The 14,657-nt window shown below is 34.9% G+C and overlaps 1 protein-coding gene across 1 annotated transcript in view; it reads right to left on the bottom strand.

Moving 5' to 3' along the window:
• Positions 1 to 14,657, bottom strand: part of STPG2 (sperm tail PG-rich repeat containing 2) — a 614,041-nt gene that overhangs the window by 578,596 nt on the left and 20,788 nt on the right. Inside the window, 1 exon segment of the mRNA XM_042984154.1 lies at positions 3,213 to 3,325. Coding sequence (XP_042840088.1) covers positions 3,213 to 3,325 — 113 coding nt within the window.

Here is a 14,657-nt window from a genome sequence, read left to right as displayed (position 1 = left end):
CCTTCTCTCTCTGCCCGTCTCCCACTCACGCCTCTCTCTCTCTCTCTCTCTCTCTCTCTCTCTCAAAAATAAATAAACATTAAAAACAATTTTTTAAAAATCAGATGCAGCAATAAGATTATCTGGGCATTGGGGTGCCTGGGTGGCTCAGTCAGTTAGGTGTCCGACTCCTGATTTCAGCTCAGGTCATGATCTCAAGGTTGTGAGATGGAGCCCTAGAGAGATTCTCTCTCTCCTTTCTCTGCCCCTCCCCTGCTCATTCTCTCTCTCTCTCTCACCAAAAAAAAAAAAAAAAAAAAAAAAAAAGATAATCTGGTTATGTTGGTTAGTTCTGCATTTTCCAATTCAGAGCATTATAATAAACCTATACTAATAATTACACCAAATAAAAAAATAGGATGTAGGATTTATGTCCAGAGGTTTGTTTGGTTTAGGGTTTGTTTGCTCATTTTTATCCAGAGCTTAAATAAAAAGTTACCAAAAATGTTTTCCCGTGAATTCCATTTAACAGAAAACATCTTTCAAATTTCAAATCCCCTGATATCTCAACTAAAATGAGAGGGTAAAGTTCTATGCTATTTATAGCACAAAATTTTAAAAAAGGCATAAAGACCTTTGAAAACAAAAGAGAAAGCTTTATTTTTCTCTGAAGATTTTTCTCTGAAACCACAACCTCAAGAAAGAATAAGAAACTAAGTAAACAGTGATTAGGAGCCCACAAGCTTCAGAATCAGACATCCTGATGTGAATCCTAGCATTGTTATCTATTAGCTGTGTGACCTTACACAAATCATCTTACTTCTCTAATCTTCAAAGTAGATTCTTCACCTAATTGGAAATAGTAACAACCAATTCTCAAGATTGTAATGATTAAAGTGGATAATATAGGTGAAGTGTTTAATGCCATACATGGCCCATAAGTACACAGTAGCCATTAGCTATTATTATTACAAGAATTATTATTTAATAGCTATACTGACTATACTGTTTTCTCCATTTCTTAAACAGAACATCCAAAAAAAACCTCATATTAAACATTTCTAATGAACTATACTGAACATAAGCATTTTCAAAAACAGATTAATAGAAAAATATAAAAACAAATGTTTAAGTCACATAATTGCAATTATTTTCTTTGACATTGCTATGATTTAAATATACATTTAACATCTCAGTTCACTGGTAAATGCTCACTTTGTTGATTCTTTTCACATGAAATTCAACAAATTAACTTGTTTTCAAAACCTCAAATAGTTGTATGGATTATCAAATTTATATTTGGGAGATCAGAAAGATCACATATCATTTAGGTTGGTGTCTTTCCCAAAAAGAGACCTAGAAGTTTGTCTTTCCATTTACAATTCAATGACCAAGTATCTCCACTTTTATACTATATCAGATCTCCCAGAACAATTCTCACTTGATCAATAAAGCAAAAAAGTAAGAAAAAAAAAAAAAAAAAAAAAAAAAAGTTAAAAAAGGGTAGAAATGTCAGTTACCAGAAGGAACCAAGACAATTCCAACTAAAAGGTACAGTGAAGGCAGCAACACCAAAGAGCAGACAAATTATGGAAATGGTGACATAACTGAAGCAGTCTGGAATGCAATCTATATGAGTACATTCCTACAAGCAAAAGTGAAAAATGTAAATGGAAGAAGAAATGCAGGAAATAAAAAAAGCTCAAAGAGAAAGTAACATTACAAAGCCAGTAATTAGAATGGGAGTGGGCGATAATTCAAGAAACAAAAGAAACAGGAAAAACTACCAAGCAAAATCAGAGCAACACGGTTAGACAGAGTCCTGGTTATGCCTGAAGTATTTAGTCAGAAGTGTAGTGAAATGGAAAGAAAGCAATCATCAGAGAACCACATACCTTTGAAAAGGTTAATTTTGCTTCATGTTAATTAAACCTCAATAAAACTGATGAGAAAGTAGGCAAAGCAAGCAGGCAGACAGACAGATTAAACAGACAGACAGATAAGCAAATTAGCCAAAATGGAAGAAAAAAGACAAGATTAGGATACTGAATAACAAAAGCATATGTCAAGGGGATGAGCAGAGTTAGTAAAACCATTTCACAGACTTTGTTTTGTTTGGAAGAATGACAAAGATTTTAAGTTTAGACCCCATTAAGCTAAATGTACATATTAAAGTTCTCATGTAACTACTAAAAGAATAAAAGTACAAGATGTACCTCCTATATTAGGAGAGTGAAAAAAATGAAAAAGAAAAGAGAACAGGTATAAATTCCCCATAACAAGAACCATGTTTTATTCTTTTAACTCTCAGTTACTATGTTTAGTACTAGCACATAGCAAGAATTCAAACAATGTTTGTTCAATGAATGAACATTAGCAAGGGAGTCCAAGCAAGAGAGCCTAAGCTACATCCACCACTGGCATATAGATGAGTCTAAATCTGTGTAGGAAACTAGTTAGATAGGTAATCACTGTGGGACTTCTTAGAAGAAAACTCATTCTATGAGAGAAAAAATCAGGCAGATAAGCTGGATCCTATTTAAAATTTTTAATGATGAAAGCAGGTGACAGGTTCTGAGAACAACATAGTATTGTTTCTCAATTTTCCCTTCCATGTACACATGTCTAAGGCCTTACTGTAGGAGGAGAGAATAAAGATAGAAAGACTTATTTGTCCGGAAATGCATTTCTTAAACTTCACAAATATAACTTTCAATCTGATGCTATGGCTCTGACCCTGCCACCCCCCACCTCCAAGGAGAATGGTTTATAAATCTATCATTTAGTCAGAAGAATGGACACCAGAGCCAGGGACAAGATAAATACTGAGTCATCTTCTTTTATATTTTCTCTGATCTTCTGTCCATATTTTAGTACTCAGACACATGGGCTGTACAATTACAAACAGACCTCAGTTAAAGTCTAGCTCTGTCACTTAACAGCCTCATGATCTTAAATGTTAATTATTTTTTGACCCTTGCATTTTTCAGTGATAAATATGTATAACAGTGACTACGAAGAGACTTGCAATGATTAAATGAGGTAATACATGTAAAGCAGGTAACACAGGATCTGGCTCGCAAAAAAAGCAATAGTTTTCATATAGCCTATTCCAAAATATAATACTTCTTGGAGTTTTTCATACTGATTTGTCCTTTCATAACAGCCTGTCCTAAATTATTAGAATACTTTCCAGTCAAGAACTACATTAAAAGCATATTTCTTTTACTTACTGGACTATATCATACTGCCCAGGACCAGGCCCTGACTTCATAGGAAACTGGAGTCTTCCCAAAGAGTTGCCAAAATGTATCCCCTTATATTTCAAAGTTGCATTGGCAAAATCCTTAAAAAAAATTAAGAAGGTGAACATGAGACATAGTTTAAAAGAGTCGTGAAACAATGTTTCATTTTATTTGGGTCTAAATCTAAAACAAGGACAGCCTTAGTCAAGGGGGTTCCACTAACAAATGCTAAAGTCTCCTTCAACCTAAGTTTATTGCCGCTGTGCCCCATCCCACTCCTGACTCAGCCAAGACTCTAGGGGAAAAGTATGTCTAGCTTTAGTATATCCTCAATCAATATGAACGGCTTTGTCTTGGCAGTGCACGAAGCAATCTAAAACCTTAAGGGCAATAAAGATGAGCTTCTCATTGTTTAACAAAGTGAGGATGGGGCAGAACTGTATGATTTAGGGAATAGAAAGTCTGTTAAAAATGATCTTAATTAAATAGAAATTAATTTCAAGAAAGTAAATTCAAACTCAAGTATCACAGATATTAGAGAATTTCTAATTACCTGGTATTTAAAACTATAATCTATTCATGTAAACTTTTCAAAAAGTAACAAACACATGACAAACAAATTAAACACTACGCCCGGTTCATTTTCTCAATGCTTGAGGTCCAAATCAGTTCTTTAACACTACAGAAATTATTTGTGATATGAGAAATCAACCATCATGTTTCCTTTGCATCCCCTGTAATGTCAATTTTTTAAAATCAAGCTGATGAACAGCCACTTTTATTTTTTTTTATTTTTTAAATGTTTTTATTTATTTTTGAGACACAGAGAGAGACAGAGCATAGTGGGGGAGGGTCAGAGAGAGGGAGACACAGAATCTGAAGCAGGCTCCAGGCTCTGAGCTGTCAGCACAGAGCCCTACGGAGGGCTTGAACTCAAGAATGGGAGATCATGACCTGAGCCGAAGTCGGACGCTTAACCGAGTGAGCTACCAGGTGCCCCAATAAATGTCAAAATTAAGCATGACCCTGAAAAGTTCACTTTAGAGAAGTTAAAGGATCTGCTTTCATTAGAAATGAATAAAATAATAAAATATAACATAAGAACAGTAATCTCTCTTACAGAAATTCTTTTTTGTTGACCTAATATATTCTAAATTGAGCAATCACTTAAGAATTTTTTAAATCATTTTTTAACCAATGGTAAAAGGTAAACTCTATTTTTTAATTCATATTTGTAAAAACATACCTTTAAAATAAGCTTGGATAAATACTCTAACTTATATACACATAAAAAAATAAAATCCCCATAATAAACTTGTAGGTTAACTACATAAAACAGTGTCACCCCTTCTACGTGACTATTACTCTTCTAGAATAGTTAGACCAACCTCTGTCAATTATCATAATTGATATATAAATAATCATTAATGATAAATCATAATGATTTCATGATAATCATAATTGATAAGTAAATAATCATTAATGAAATAAATAGCACTATTAGAGATGGAAAGTGTAATTCCAGTTCAAAATGGTGAATCAAACCCCACATCTGCCCAACTCCTACTAAAACTTCAAAAGGAGTGTATAAAATAGACACAAATTATCAATGCTAGAAACTAAGAGAAAGTGTTATTCACATGCCAAAACTTCAATGAATTTCTGGGAAATATGGCACAGCAGAGACTATAACTAGAAAAGGAACTTATTGTATATGAAAAGAACCTCCTCTGAAGCTTTTGATGATCCCAAAGAGACAGAAACTAGAGATAAGGATGGACTCGGGTGGTGGGAGCAATTCTCGAAATTCCTTGCACCCTTTGAGATTTGTGCCAGAGCCATTACGTGAAGTGATGAAAGACAATGTTAACACCACTCTATTCTTGGCATACATGGTTGAAAATAAATTGGAAGCACAGCCATTGCCTCCAAGGAGGACACACTTTCTATTTACAGAGGCACCACTCCAGAAAGCTTCAGGACACCACAACAAAATCCAAAAAGAACCTGGTACAGCACTAAAATTCCCTACTATGTCAAAATGCCTTTTACTCCCTAGGACTTACCATTAATCACTAACCCTCACATGTTGTATAATACAAACACAATAAAACTAAACTGTCCCTTCCACACCCACCAGATCTTCAAGAATTAAAAAATAGGGGCCAAGACAATCTCTGACAGAATTTTGATGCTTCCATAAAGTGAAATGGGACCTTTGCTGATTCTTTTTATAGATGCAATCACAAAGAGAAATTGAACTACAGTTTCTCTACAGGTTTCCCTTACTTGATTTCCCTTGTCTGTTCCTTGCTTGGGGGTAGTAGAGGATGTTGGAGCCAAGGGTAAAGAAACAGAGTTAATAATTATTTCTAAGTAGGATGCAGACATGTCTTGAAATGTCTGGTGAACTGAATGGGCAAACCAACCAGAAGGCAAATGTGAAAACAAATCCTATAGGAAGTAACTAATCATAATGACTCTCACCCAGTAAGAAATTCGTACTGTCAAAAGAGTAGCAATGCTAAATACTGAATATTTTCTGTTGACTGAATTCACCACCTAACTAACAGTCCCCACTGGATTTATGCAAGTGTCCTGTGGGGTACAAAGAGGCTATGATAAAAATCTAAAAGACCTCTTTCATTAAACACTGGTAAAACTGAGCGATACTTTTAGACCCCTCTAACACAGTATAACACAAAGACAGAAGAACATTATCCCCCCAACCTCACCCCAGCTCATCACGCACTTTAGCTGTGATCAAGTACAATGGTACAAACGCCCAGCAGAGAGCACCATCTGGCAAGAGACTGAAGAGCCTGGTGGAACAGCAGCTGTCTCCGTGGAAATAGACTTGTCAGGGAGCATGGTCCAGACAGCCTCCTGAGGACTCCCAGAAACACCGGGAAAGGAGAAGTTTGCAGAAGGCTAGAGGACCTCTACCATCATTAGGAGGAGACAACATACTTATATTTGAGCTATTAGCAAAGCTGTGACTCTCTTTAGTATTCACAATCCAATCAAGTCTGGAAAAACTGGTTGTATAAATAAAAAAGGATTAATCCTTATTTCCACAAGAAATATTCTGATCTCAATGTACTTAGATTATTAATGCATAGATCCCTTCTAATGAATTACAACACAAATAGAAGAGAGTATACATACAGAGTACATACATACATACATATATAGAAAGTATATATTGCTTTGGCACTCCTGAGTATAACACAAAAGGGAATAAGGCAGTCAGACCATCCAAAGATTTCTCATCTTCACTATGGATGTTCAGCTTTAACACGCTATGAAGCTATAACACTATAAAGCACTAAATCAAAGTAAGATGATATTATTACTATTATTACAGTCATAAGTACGCTTTCTAGCCGATCCATAATTCTCAAGCCCAGATCTTTGTCAGTACTAGAAGGAACAGAGATATGAATAAAAATGGGAAGAGCTATCCCACCAATCTCTGTAACACATAGAGTACACACTGATTTGGCACTCCTGAGTGTAACACAAAAGGGAATAAGGCAGTCAGACCATGCAAAGGCTTTGGATCTGGCTGCAGACACAAATGCTATAATACCTAGCAGAACAGCATAGAAAAACGGCACAGACTAACACGTCCAGCAGAGCCACAGATGGTAGTAGAGGAATGCTGGAAGAAACTGCGGCATCCCCTAGAGGAGCTGAAAAGCAGCCTGTTCCTTCAGGCCAGTGACAACTCCAAAGACTGCTGCACCCTACAGAGCTTCAGGAAAAGGAAGAATGGCAAGCCACACAACACTTTCTTTTGCTAAAGTACGTGTTCTAGACCATCTTTCACATGCAATTACCTAATATAGCCATAAATTTCAAAGTACATATATGGTTTTGCAGACAGAAAAAGCGTAATTTCTCCATTTGTTCTGTACTTTATTTCTACTTAGAAATTAAGTCAAGTTTCATAATTGTGCAGATTTTTGGCATAATAAGAAGTGAAGCACACAAATGTAGAACTCTGTTCTAATATAATATAGCCATTTTAGGTATGCTAGATGTTTTATATATTTCAGGCAGGAGCATATCCATTTTTATTTACTATAGCCTATAGATTTTATTCATTTTTGAGAGACAGAGTATGAGCAGGGGAGGGGCAGAAAGAGAGAGAGGGAGACACAGAATCAAAGCAGGTTCCAGGCTCCGAGCTGTCAGCACAGAGCCCAACACAGAGCTCGAACTCACAAACCGCGAGATCATGACGTGAGCCGAAGTCGGATGCTTAACCGACTGAGTCACCCAGGCGCCCCAAGCCTATAGATTTTTTAAATATCAATATTGTAAGACAGCATTTTGATAAATCATCTTACATCACATTTTTAAAGCCTAAAAATACATGTTAGAGTTTTATATTAATTCTTTTAACATGGCACTTCAAAACCTTGAGCAGAATTATGTCTAAGAAGCTTTCTTCAGGTTAATTTCCACTGTTCTGATTTTGTCCAGTAGAAGGGAAGATTATGCACACATGTGCATATTCACCATTCAACACATTAGCAAAATCCTTTTCCTGTATATATACTAACATTCATTTCACCTAAACCATGTGAATTGACAACTACTTAATTCACTAACCTCTGACTGTGGAGGTTACTCAGGTAAATGTTCAATCTGAAATTTAATTTAAAAGCCTCTTAAAAACGCAACACAGAAAATGAAAAATAAATTGATGCACTCTTAACTCTAAATCATACTCTCTTTATGTCAAGAAGTGTTGACAATACCAATTTCAAGGTCATTGTCAACTTGGAAAATCATTAGCAAATAAAATATGACTTAATTGAAGCAAACTCAGCATGGAGCTGCATTATTTTAAGTGAATGTTGTAATATAACTTGAAGAAGAATTACTAACTGCCACTCCCATTGACAATAAAATGTATGAAGAAGGGGCTATGCAACTTTTCCACCACATCTTTTCCATAATTAAGTATGGAAATAGGATTTGTGAAGAATTAAAAGTCCCAAAGTGCATCAATTCAAACACTAATGGACTGCTCTCCAGCATGGCAGCACATAGGTATTTCCCAGCATGTTATCATTAGCAAATGTCAATGCCATAATTCCAACCACAAACGTTTGAAATTTCAAGCTTGTGAAATCCACTTCTGGAAAGTAGACTTCTAATGGTTACCTGGACTTTTCTTAAAAAGGGAGAGAGAAATAGAGAACCTATATTTTATAATTCAAATGTTAGAGAGAGACAGAGAGAGAGAACCTAAATTTTATAATTCAAATATTACACAAAGTAATTTATACATACAATTTTTCTTTACTGATTATATATGCAGCTAAAATGTATCATTTGTTGGCTAGAATCTTATATAACTCTTAATTTCAGTATTTCTTCTCTATTTAAATGCTATGTAAAATATCTTCAGCAGATGTTATTCACCACATCAGGGAAGAATCACAATAATTACACATCTATTGGATTATTTTTCTTAATTTTCTATTAATACATCTAGAAACTGAGTCCATATATTATATTATCTCAAAAAGTAGCTAAGGAGATATATAGAATTAACAGAAATCGGGTAAGACCTAAATGAACATTACTACAGTATCAATTTCATAGTAGTCTATAGGAACATGTTGGGTTTTTTTTTTCTGGAAAAATAAGAAATAAATTTTACATGTAAAAGTAATGTTTAGTCATATGTGGAAAAGGTTTTGTACATCTAGGTAAGCTTGGAGGCATGATTTTGGTCTTCGAATAGATGATATATTATTCCAAAACAAAGAAATAGTGTGTGTGTGTGTGTGTGTGTGTGTGTGTGTGTGTGTGTATGTATATATATACATACCATATATATCTATATACCATATTTATATACCATATATGTATACATACCATATATACATATCATATATATATACATACTATATATATAGTGTACATATACATATAGTATAATTTTTAAAAAAGAATAACCATCTTAAGATATAAACAGAAATCAGAGAACTGTTTAAGCTAAGGCCAAGGATCTATCATTATTGTGAAAAAAAGTTTAAGTAACCTGGCCAAGAACAAATAACTCTTAAGTGGTAAAGTGAAGAAACAAACCCAGGCAGTATACTCCATTACACTACCTCTCATAACTTTTTACCTTGGACAGCATATACTGCTATTAAACCACAGGACTTCCATTAATTTCACAGCAATTTTTACAATATTTATCTCCATTGTTCTTCTAAGCATCTTCCTCAAATATCTAGGATACTGGTACTCTCTGTTGATGAAGACTAATTATTTTGACATTATTAACAGGATGATGGGATAGTGAATGCCTAAAAAACCAGGTATGGCATTGAGAGAGCAAAATACTCATGGGACAAAAGACCCATAGTCAGAAATAAATGGGAAATCTCAAGGTGAGAATAAGAGACACATCTTTAACTCACAATGTCCTTATTCTCCATATTTCCAGAGGTAACCTCATTCCAAAGCATGAAGCTGTCCATGAGGTCTTAAAACATCTATATTTGAATATAAAATGTTATCATTTTTACTATGTTCCATAATCAGTAGGAATCAGAGGAGTCACAAGCTAAAAATTAAATAATACTGGCTTATGCATTTACCATTATCATTGTTATTTCTTTGTGTGGACTTAAATTACTCTCTAATAACCTTTCATTTCAGCCTGAAGGACTGCCTCTAGTATTTTCTTTAGGAGAAATACCAGAGAGAAATTCTATCAGTTCCTGTTGGTCTGGGAATGTCCTAATTTCACCTTCAGTTTCAAAGAATAGAATTCTTGATTTTTTTTCAGCACTTTAAGGCTATCATCCCACTGCCTTCTGGCCTCCATAGTTTCTAGTAAGTCAGTTGTTAATTTTATTGGGGAATTCCTTGTCCCTTCTCTTGTTCCTTTGACTATTTCTCTTTGTCTTTGGCTTTCAACAGTTTGACTGTAATATATCTCTTTACATTTATCCTGTTTGGAATTCATTGAGCTTCTTTTATGTGTAGATAAATATTTTTCATCGAATTTGGGGTGTTTTTAGTCATTACTTCTTCAAATATTCTCTCCACTCCTTTTTCTTCTTTCATCCTGAGACTTCCATTAGGCATATGTTGCTATGCTTGATGGTGTTCCAAAGTCTCTAAGGCTATGTTAATCTTTCTTCATTCTTTTCTCTTTTGTCAGACTGCACAGTATCAATTGATTTGTCCTCAGGTTTGCTAATTCCTTCTTCTGTCAGTTCAAATCCATTACTGAATCCCTCTAGCAAATATTCATTTTCATAACTGTCTTTTTCAATTCTAGAATTTCTATTTGATTTCTTTCTATAATTTCTAACTTTTTATTGATATATTCTACTTGGTGAAACACTGTTCTTATATTTTCCTTTAGTTCTTAGTTCTTTAGACATACCTTCCTTTATTTCTTTGAATATATTTAAAATAGCTGATTTAACAACTTCGTCTAATAAGTCCAACATACTGGCTTCCTCAAGAACAGTTTCTATCCATTGCTTCTTTTCCTACATATGGGCCATATTTTTTTGTTCTTTGTATCTCTCAGAATTTTTTGTTGAAAATTGCATGTTTTAGATAATAAAATATTGCAACACTGAAAATCAGAATCTCTCCCTGCCACCTAAAGGTTTGTTGTTGTTTGGCTAGTGATTTTCCTAGACTATCTACAGATTCTGTATTCTTTGTCATAATGTATCTACTGAAGTCCCAGCCTGGTTAGTGAGTGGTCAGGTAATGGTTGGACCAAGGTTGGACAAGGCATTTCTTTAAATGCCTTGAACCAATAAGTCTCCAACCTCTGCAGAGGTACTCTTTGCATGTGTTGGGGCACACCTTCAATGTTGAAATACACAGTTTATAAGTCTGCCTTAGTCTTCACTTCCTGCCTGTATAGAGCCTCACGGTCACCTACAGGTAAGAGCTTTGTACTTTGTCAACTCTGTTTTTGCAGTGATGGGTTAACTACGAAATTCCTTTGAGTGTTTTACAGGATTAAGCAAATAAATATATTGAGAATAATGGAATGATAAGTTTCTCAAATATGGAAAAGGAAAGCCTAGAACAAATCTGTGGTACTAGACTGGAATTTCCTAAGAACAAGACATTCTCTTTTATAACCACAACATAGTTATCAAAATCAGGTATCAGCATAAACTCAAAGTTTTTAATATAAAGATCAATAAAAAGTAAGTATGAATCTCTAACTCATCGACTGATGGCCTGGAGCAGTGACACCTCATTAGCAATGCATGTACATAGTATACTGATCTTGTTTTGAAATACCATTCTCTACTAAATGGAAGTAGGAGGGTTCCTTAAAGAAATGTCTGATTCCAAAGCTGGGGCAGGGAAAAAAAAAATAAGTGTACCTGAAACATCTTATTGTGCCACAAGGTAAAGAAATGCTAAAAGAATGATAAGGACATGTCAAAAAGACACTAGGAATAGCTTAAAAGGACTCCTAAGGATCAAATCTGAGGTAATTTAAACCTCAAAATAAATAATGACAGTAATAAATTGTAACTCTTTGAGTAAAACAGGAATTCATTAATCTATACCGATATAAATAGGAAAGATAAAGCTCTTCTTCATAATAAAGTGCCAACAAATAAATGTTAAAGGAAAGATGGAGTTATAAAACCACCATTTGAGGAGTACCTGGGTGGCTCAGTCAGTTAAGCATCCAAATTCAGCTCAGGTCATGATCTCCCAGTTTGTGAGTTCCAGCCCCCCATGGAGCTGTGTGCTGACAGCTCAGAGCCTGGAGCCTGCTTCGGATTCTGTGTCTCCCTCTCTCTTTGTCCCTCCCCCACTCACACTCTGTCTCTCATCTCTCTCAAAAATAAATAAACACGGGGCGCCTGGGTGGCTCAGTCGGTTAAGCGGCCGACTTCAGCTCAGGTCACGATCTCGCGCTTCATGGGTTCGAGCCCCGCGTCGGGCTCTGGGCTGATGGCTCAGAGCCTGGAGCCTGCTTCCGATTCTGTGTCTCCCTCTCTCTCTGCCCCTCCCCCGTTCATGCTCTGTCTCTGTCTCAAAAATAAATAAAACGTTAAAAATAAATAAATAAACACTAAAAAAAAAAAAAAAACACCATTTGATAAACACAGTAAAATTAATTTAGGCACCATCAAAGGATATTAAACTAGTGAGTGTGATGAAGAAAATAATATCTATCCTTAAAGTAACTCCCACAAAACATCTATAATTTAAAAAAAAAAATGGTAACTTTACAGTAGATAAAACTGAAAGACATCACCTCAAGTTAACATCACCAATCTTGGGATAAGCAGACATCCTGTGCCTGAGAAGGAAACATCACTTTTGTAGTACTCCTGCCAAAATATAAACTTACTCTAATCATGTGAATATGCACAAATCCCAAATTAAGAAATATTCTACAAAATAACTAGGCTGTACTCTACAAAAACTCAAGGTTACAACTGACAAAGAAAGACTAAAGAACTGTGCTAAATTAAAGGAATCTGAAGAGACACGACAACTAATGGCAATGTGTAATACCAGATTTGACTCCAGAATAAAATTATTTAAAAAAAAAAGATATCATTGAGATCATTAGCATTTATTTTAAATCTGTAGATCAGATATTAGTATTATGTGAATGAAAACTTCCTACTTTTGATAATTACATTGTGGTTATAAAAGAGAATGTCTTGTTCTTAGGAAATATACATTGAAGTATTTAAGAGTAAAGGGACATCATGTCTTAAATGTGCCCTCCAATTCTTTGATAAAAATAATAATATAAATATATAGGAAGAAAAACTGATAAAGCAAATGTGATAAAATGTTAACTGCAGAATCTGAGCAAGTTATATGGTAATTGGATTATTCTTGTAACTTTTCTATCAGTCTGAAAATATTTCAAAATTTAATTTTTTTTTTTTAAAGAAAAGTAATGGGGCACCTGGGTGGCTCAGTTGATTGAGCATCCAACACTTGATTTGGGGTCAGTCATGATCCCACGGTCGTGGGATTGAGCCCCATGTCAGGCTCCACACTGAGCATGGAAACTGCTTAACATTCTCTCTCTCTCTCCCTCCGCCCTTCTCTACCTGCCCCCAAATAAAAAATTTTAAAAAGTACTAACTGAGAACAATAAATGAATTAGATCCACATGGTTAATAACATTAAGTCAAAAAACAAGCAGCCTACATACCAGATGATACCATTTACTTAAAATTTTTAAATCACACAATATATATTGTTATTCATGTATGTAATATAGATTCAGTGTTTACTTTGGCAAAGGAAAAAGAATGGAAGGAGGGAAACTGGGTAATTATGTTTAATGTTACTATGTTATATGTGATGGTGGGTCCTCCATGAGTATCTGTTATTTTTGTTTACTTCATTTTAGTTTCAGTAAAATCAACATACAGTGTTATATTAGTTTCAGGTGTACAGTGATTCCACAATTCCATACATCACCCACTGTTCATCATGGCAAGTGCACTCCTTTTTTTTTTAATTTTTTTTTAACATTTATTTATTTTTGAGACACAGAGAGAGACAGAGCACGAGAAGGGGAGGGACAGAGAGAGAGGGAGACACAGAATCCGAAGCAGGCTCCAGTCTCTGAGCTGTCAGCACAGAGCCTGATGCAGGGCTCGAACCCACGAACCATGAGATCATGACCTGAACTGAAGTCAGCCGCTTAACTGACTAAACCACCCAGGAGGGTGACAAGCACACTCCTTAATCCCCATTGTCAATTTCACCCATCATCCCACTGACCTCCTCCCCTCTGGTAACCACCAGTTTGTTCTCTACAGTTCAGAGTCTGTTTCTCACTGCTTCTCAGCCTTTGGGCTAAGATCAAGTGCAGAGTCAGTTTCTTAGTTTATCACTCCCTTTTTTTCCCCTTCACTCATTTTTTGTTTCTTAAATTCCACAAGTGAAATCATATGGTATTTTCCTTTCTCTGGCTTACTTAATGTAGCATTATACTCTCTAGTTCCATCCATGTTACAGCAAATGACAAGATTACATTCTTTTTTATAGCTGAATACTATTCTATTGCGCATATATATATATATATATATATATATATATATATATATATCTTCTTTATCTATTCATCTATCAATGGATACTTGGGCTGCTTACATAATTTGGCTATTGTAAATAATGCTGCTATAAACATGAGGTGCATGTATCCCTTTGAATTAGTGTTTTTGTATTTTGGGGGTAAATACCTACTAATGCAATTACTGGATCATAGGGTGATTCTACTTTTAACTTTTTAAGGAACCTCTATACTGTTTTCCACAGTGGCTGCACCAGTTTGCATTCATGGGTATCTGTTATTATGTTTGTACTATTCTGTGTGTAATTATATAAATTATAATTAATATATTTTAAAAAAACTTTTCACAATTC

Source organism: Panthera tigris, chromosome B1 (assembly GCF_018350195.1).
Source record: "Panthera tigris isolate Pti1 chromosome B1, P.tigris_Pti1_mat1.1, whole genome shotgun sequence".
Taxonomy (NCBI): domain Eukaryota; kingdom Metazoa; phylum Chordata; class Mammalia; order Carnivora; family Felidae; genus Panthera; species Panthera tigris.
This window is presented reverse-complemented; position numbering and strand designations above follow the sequence as displayed.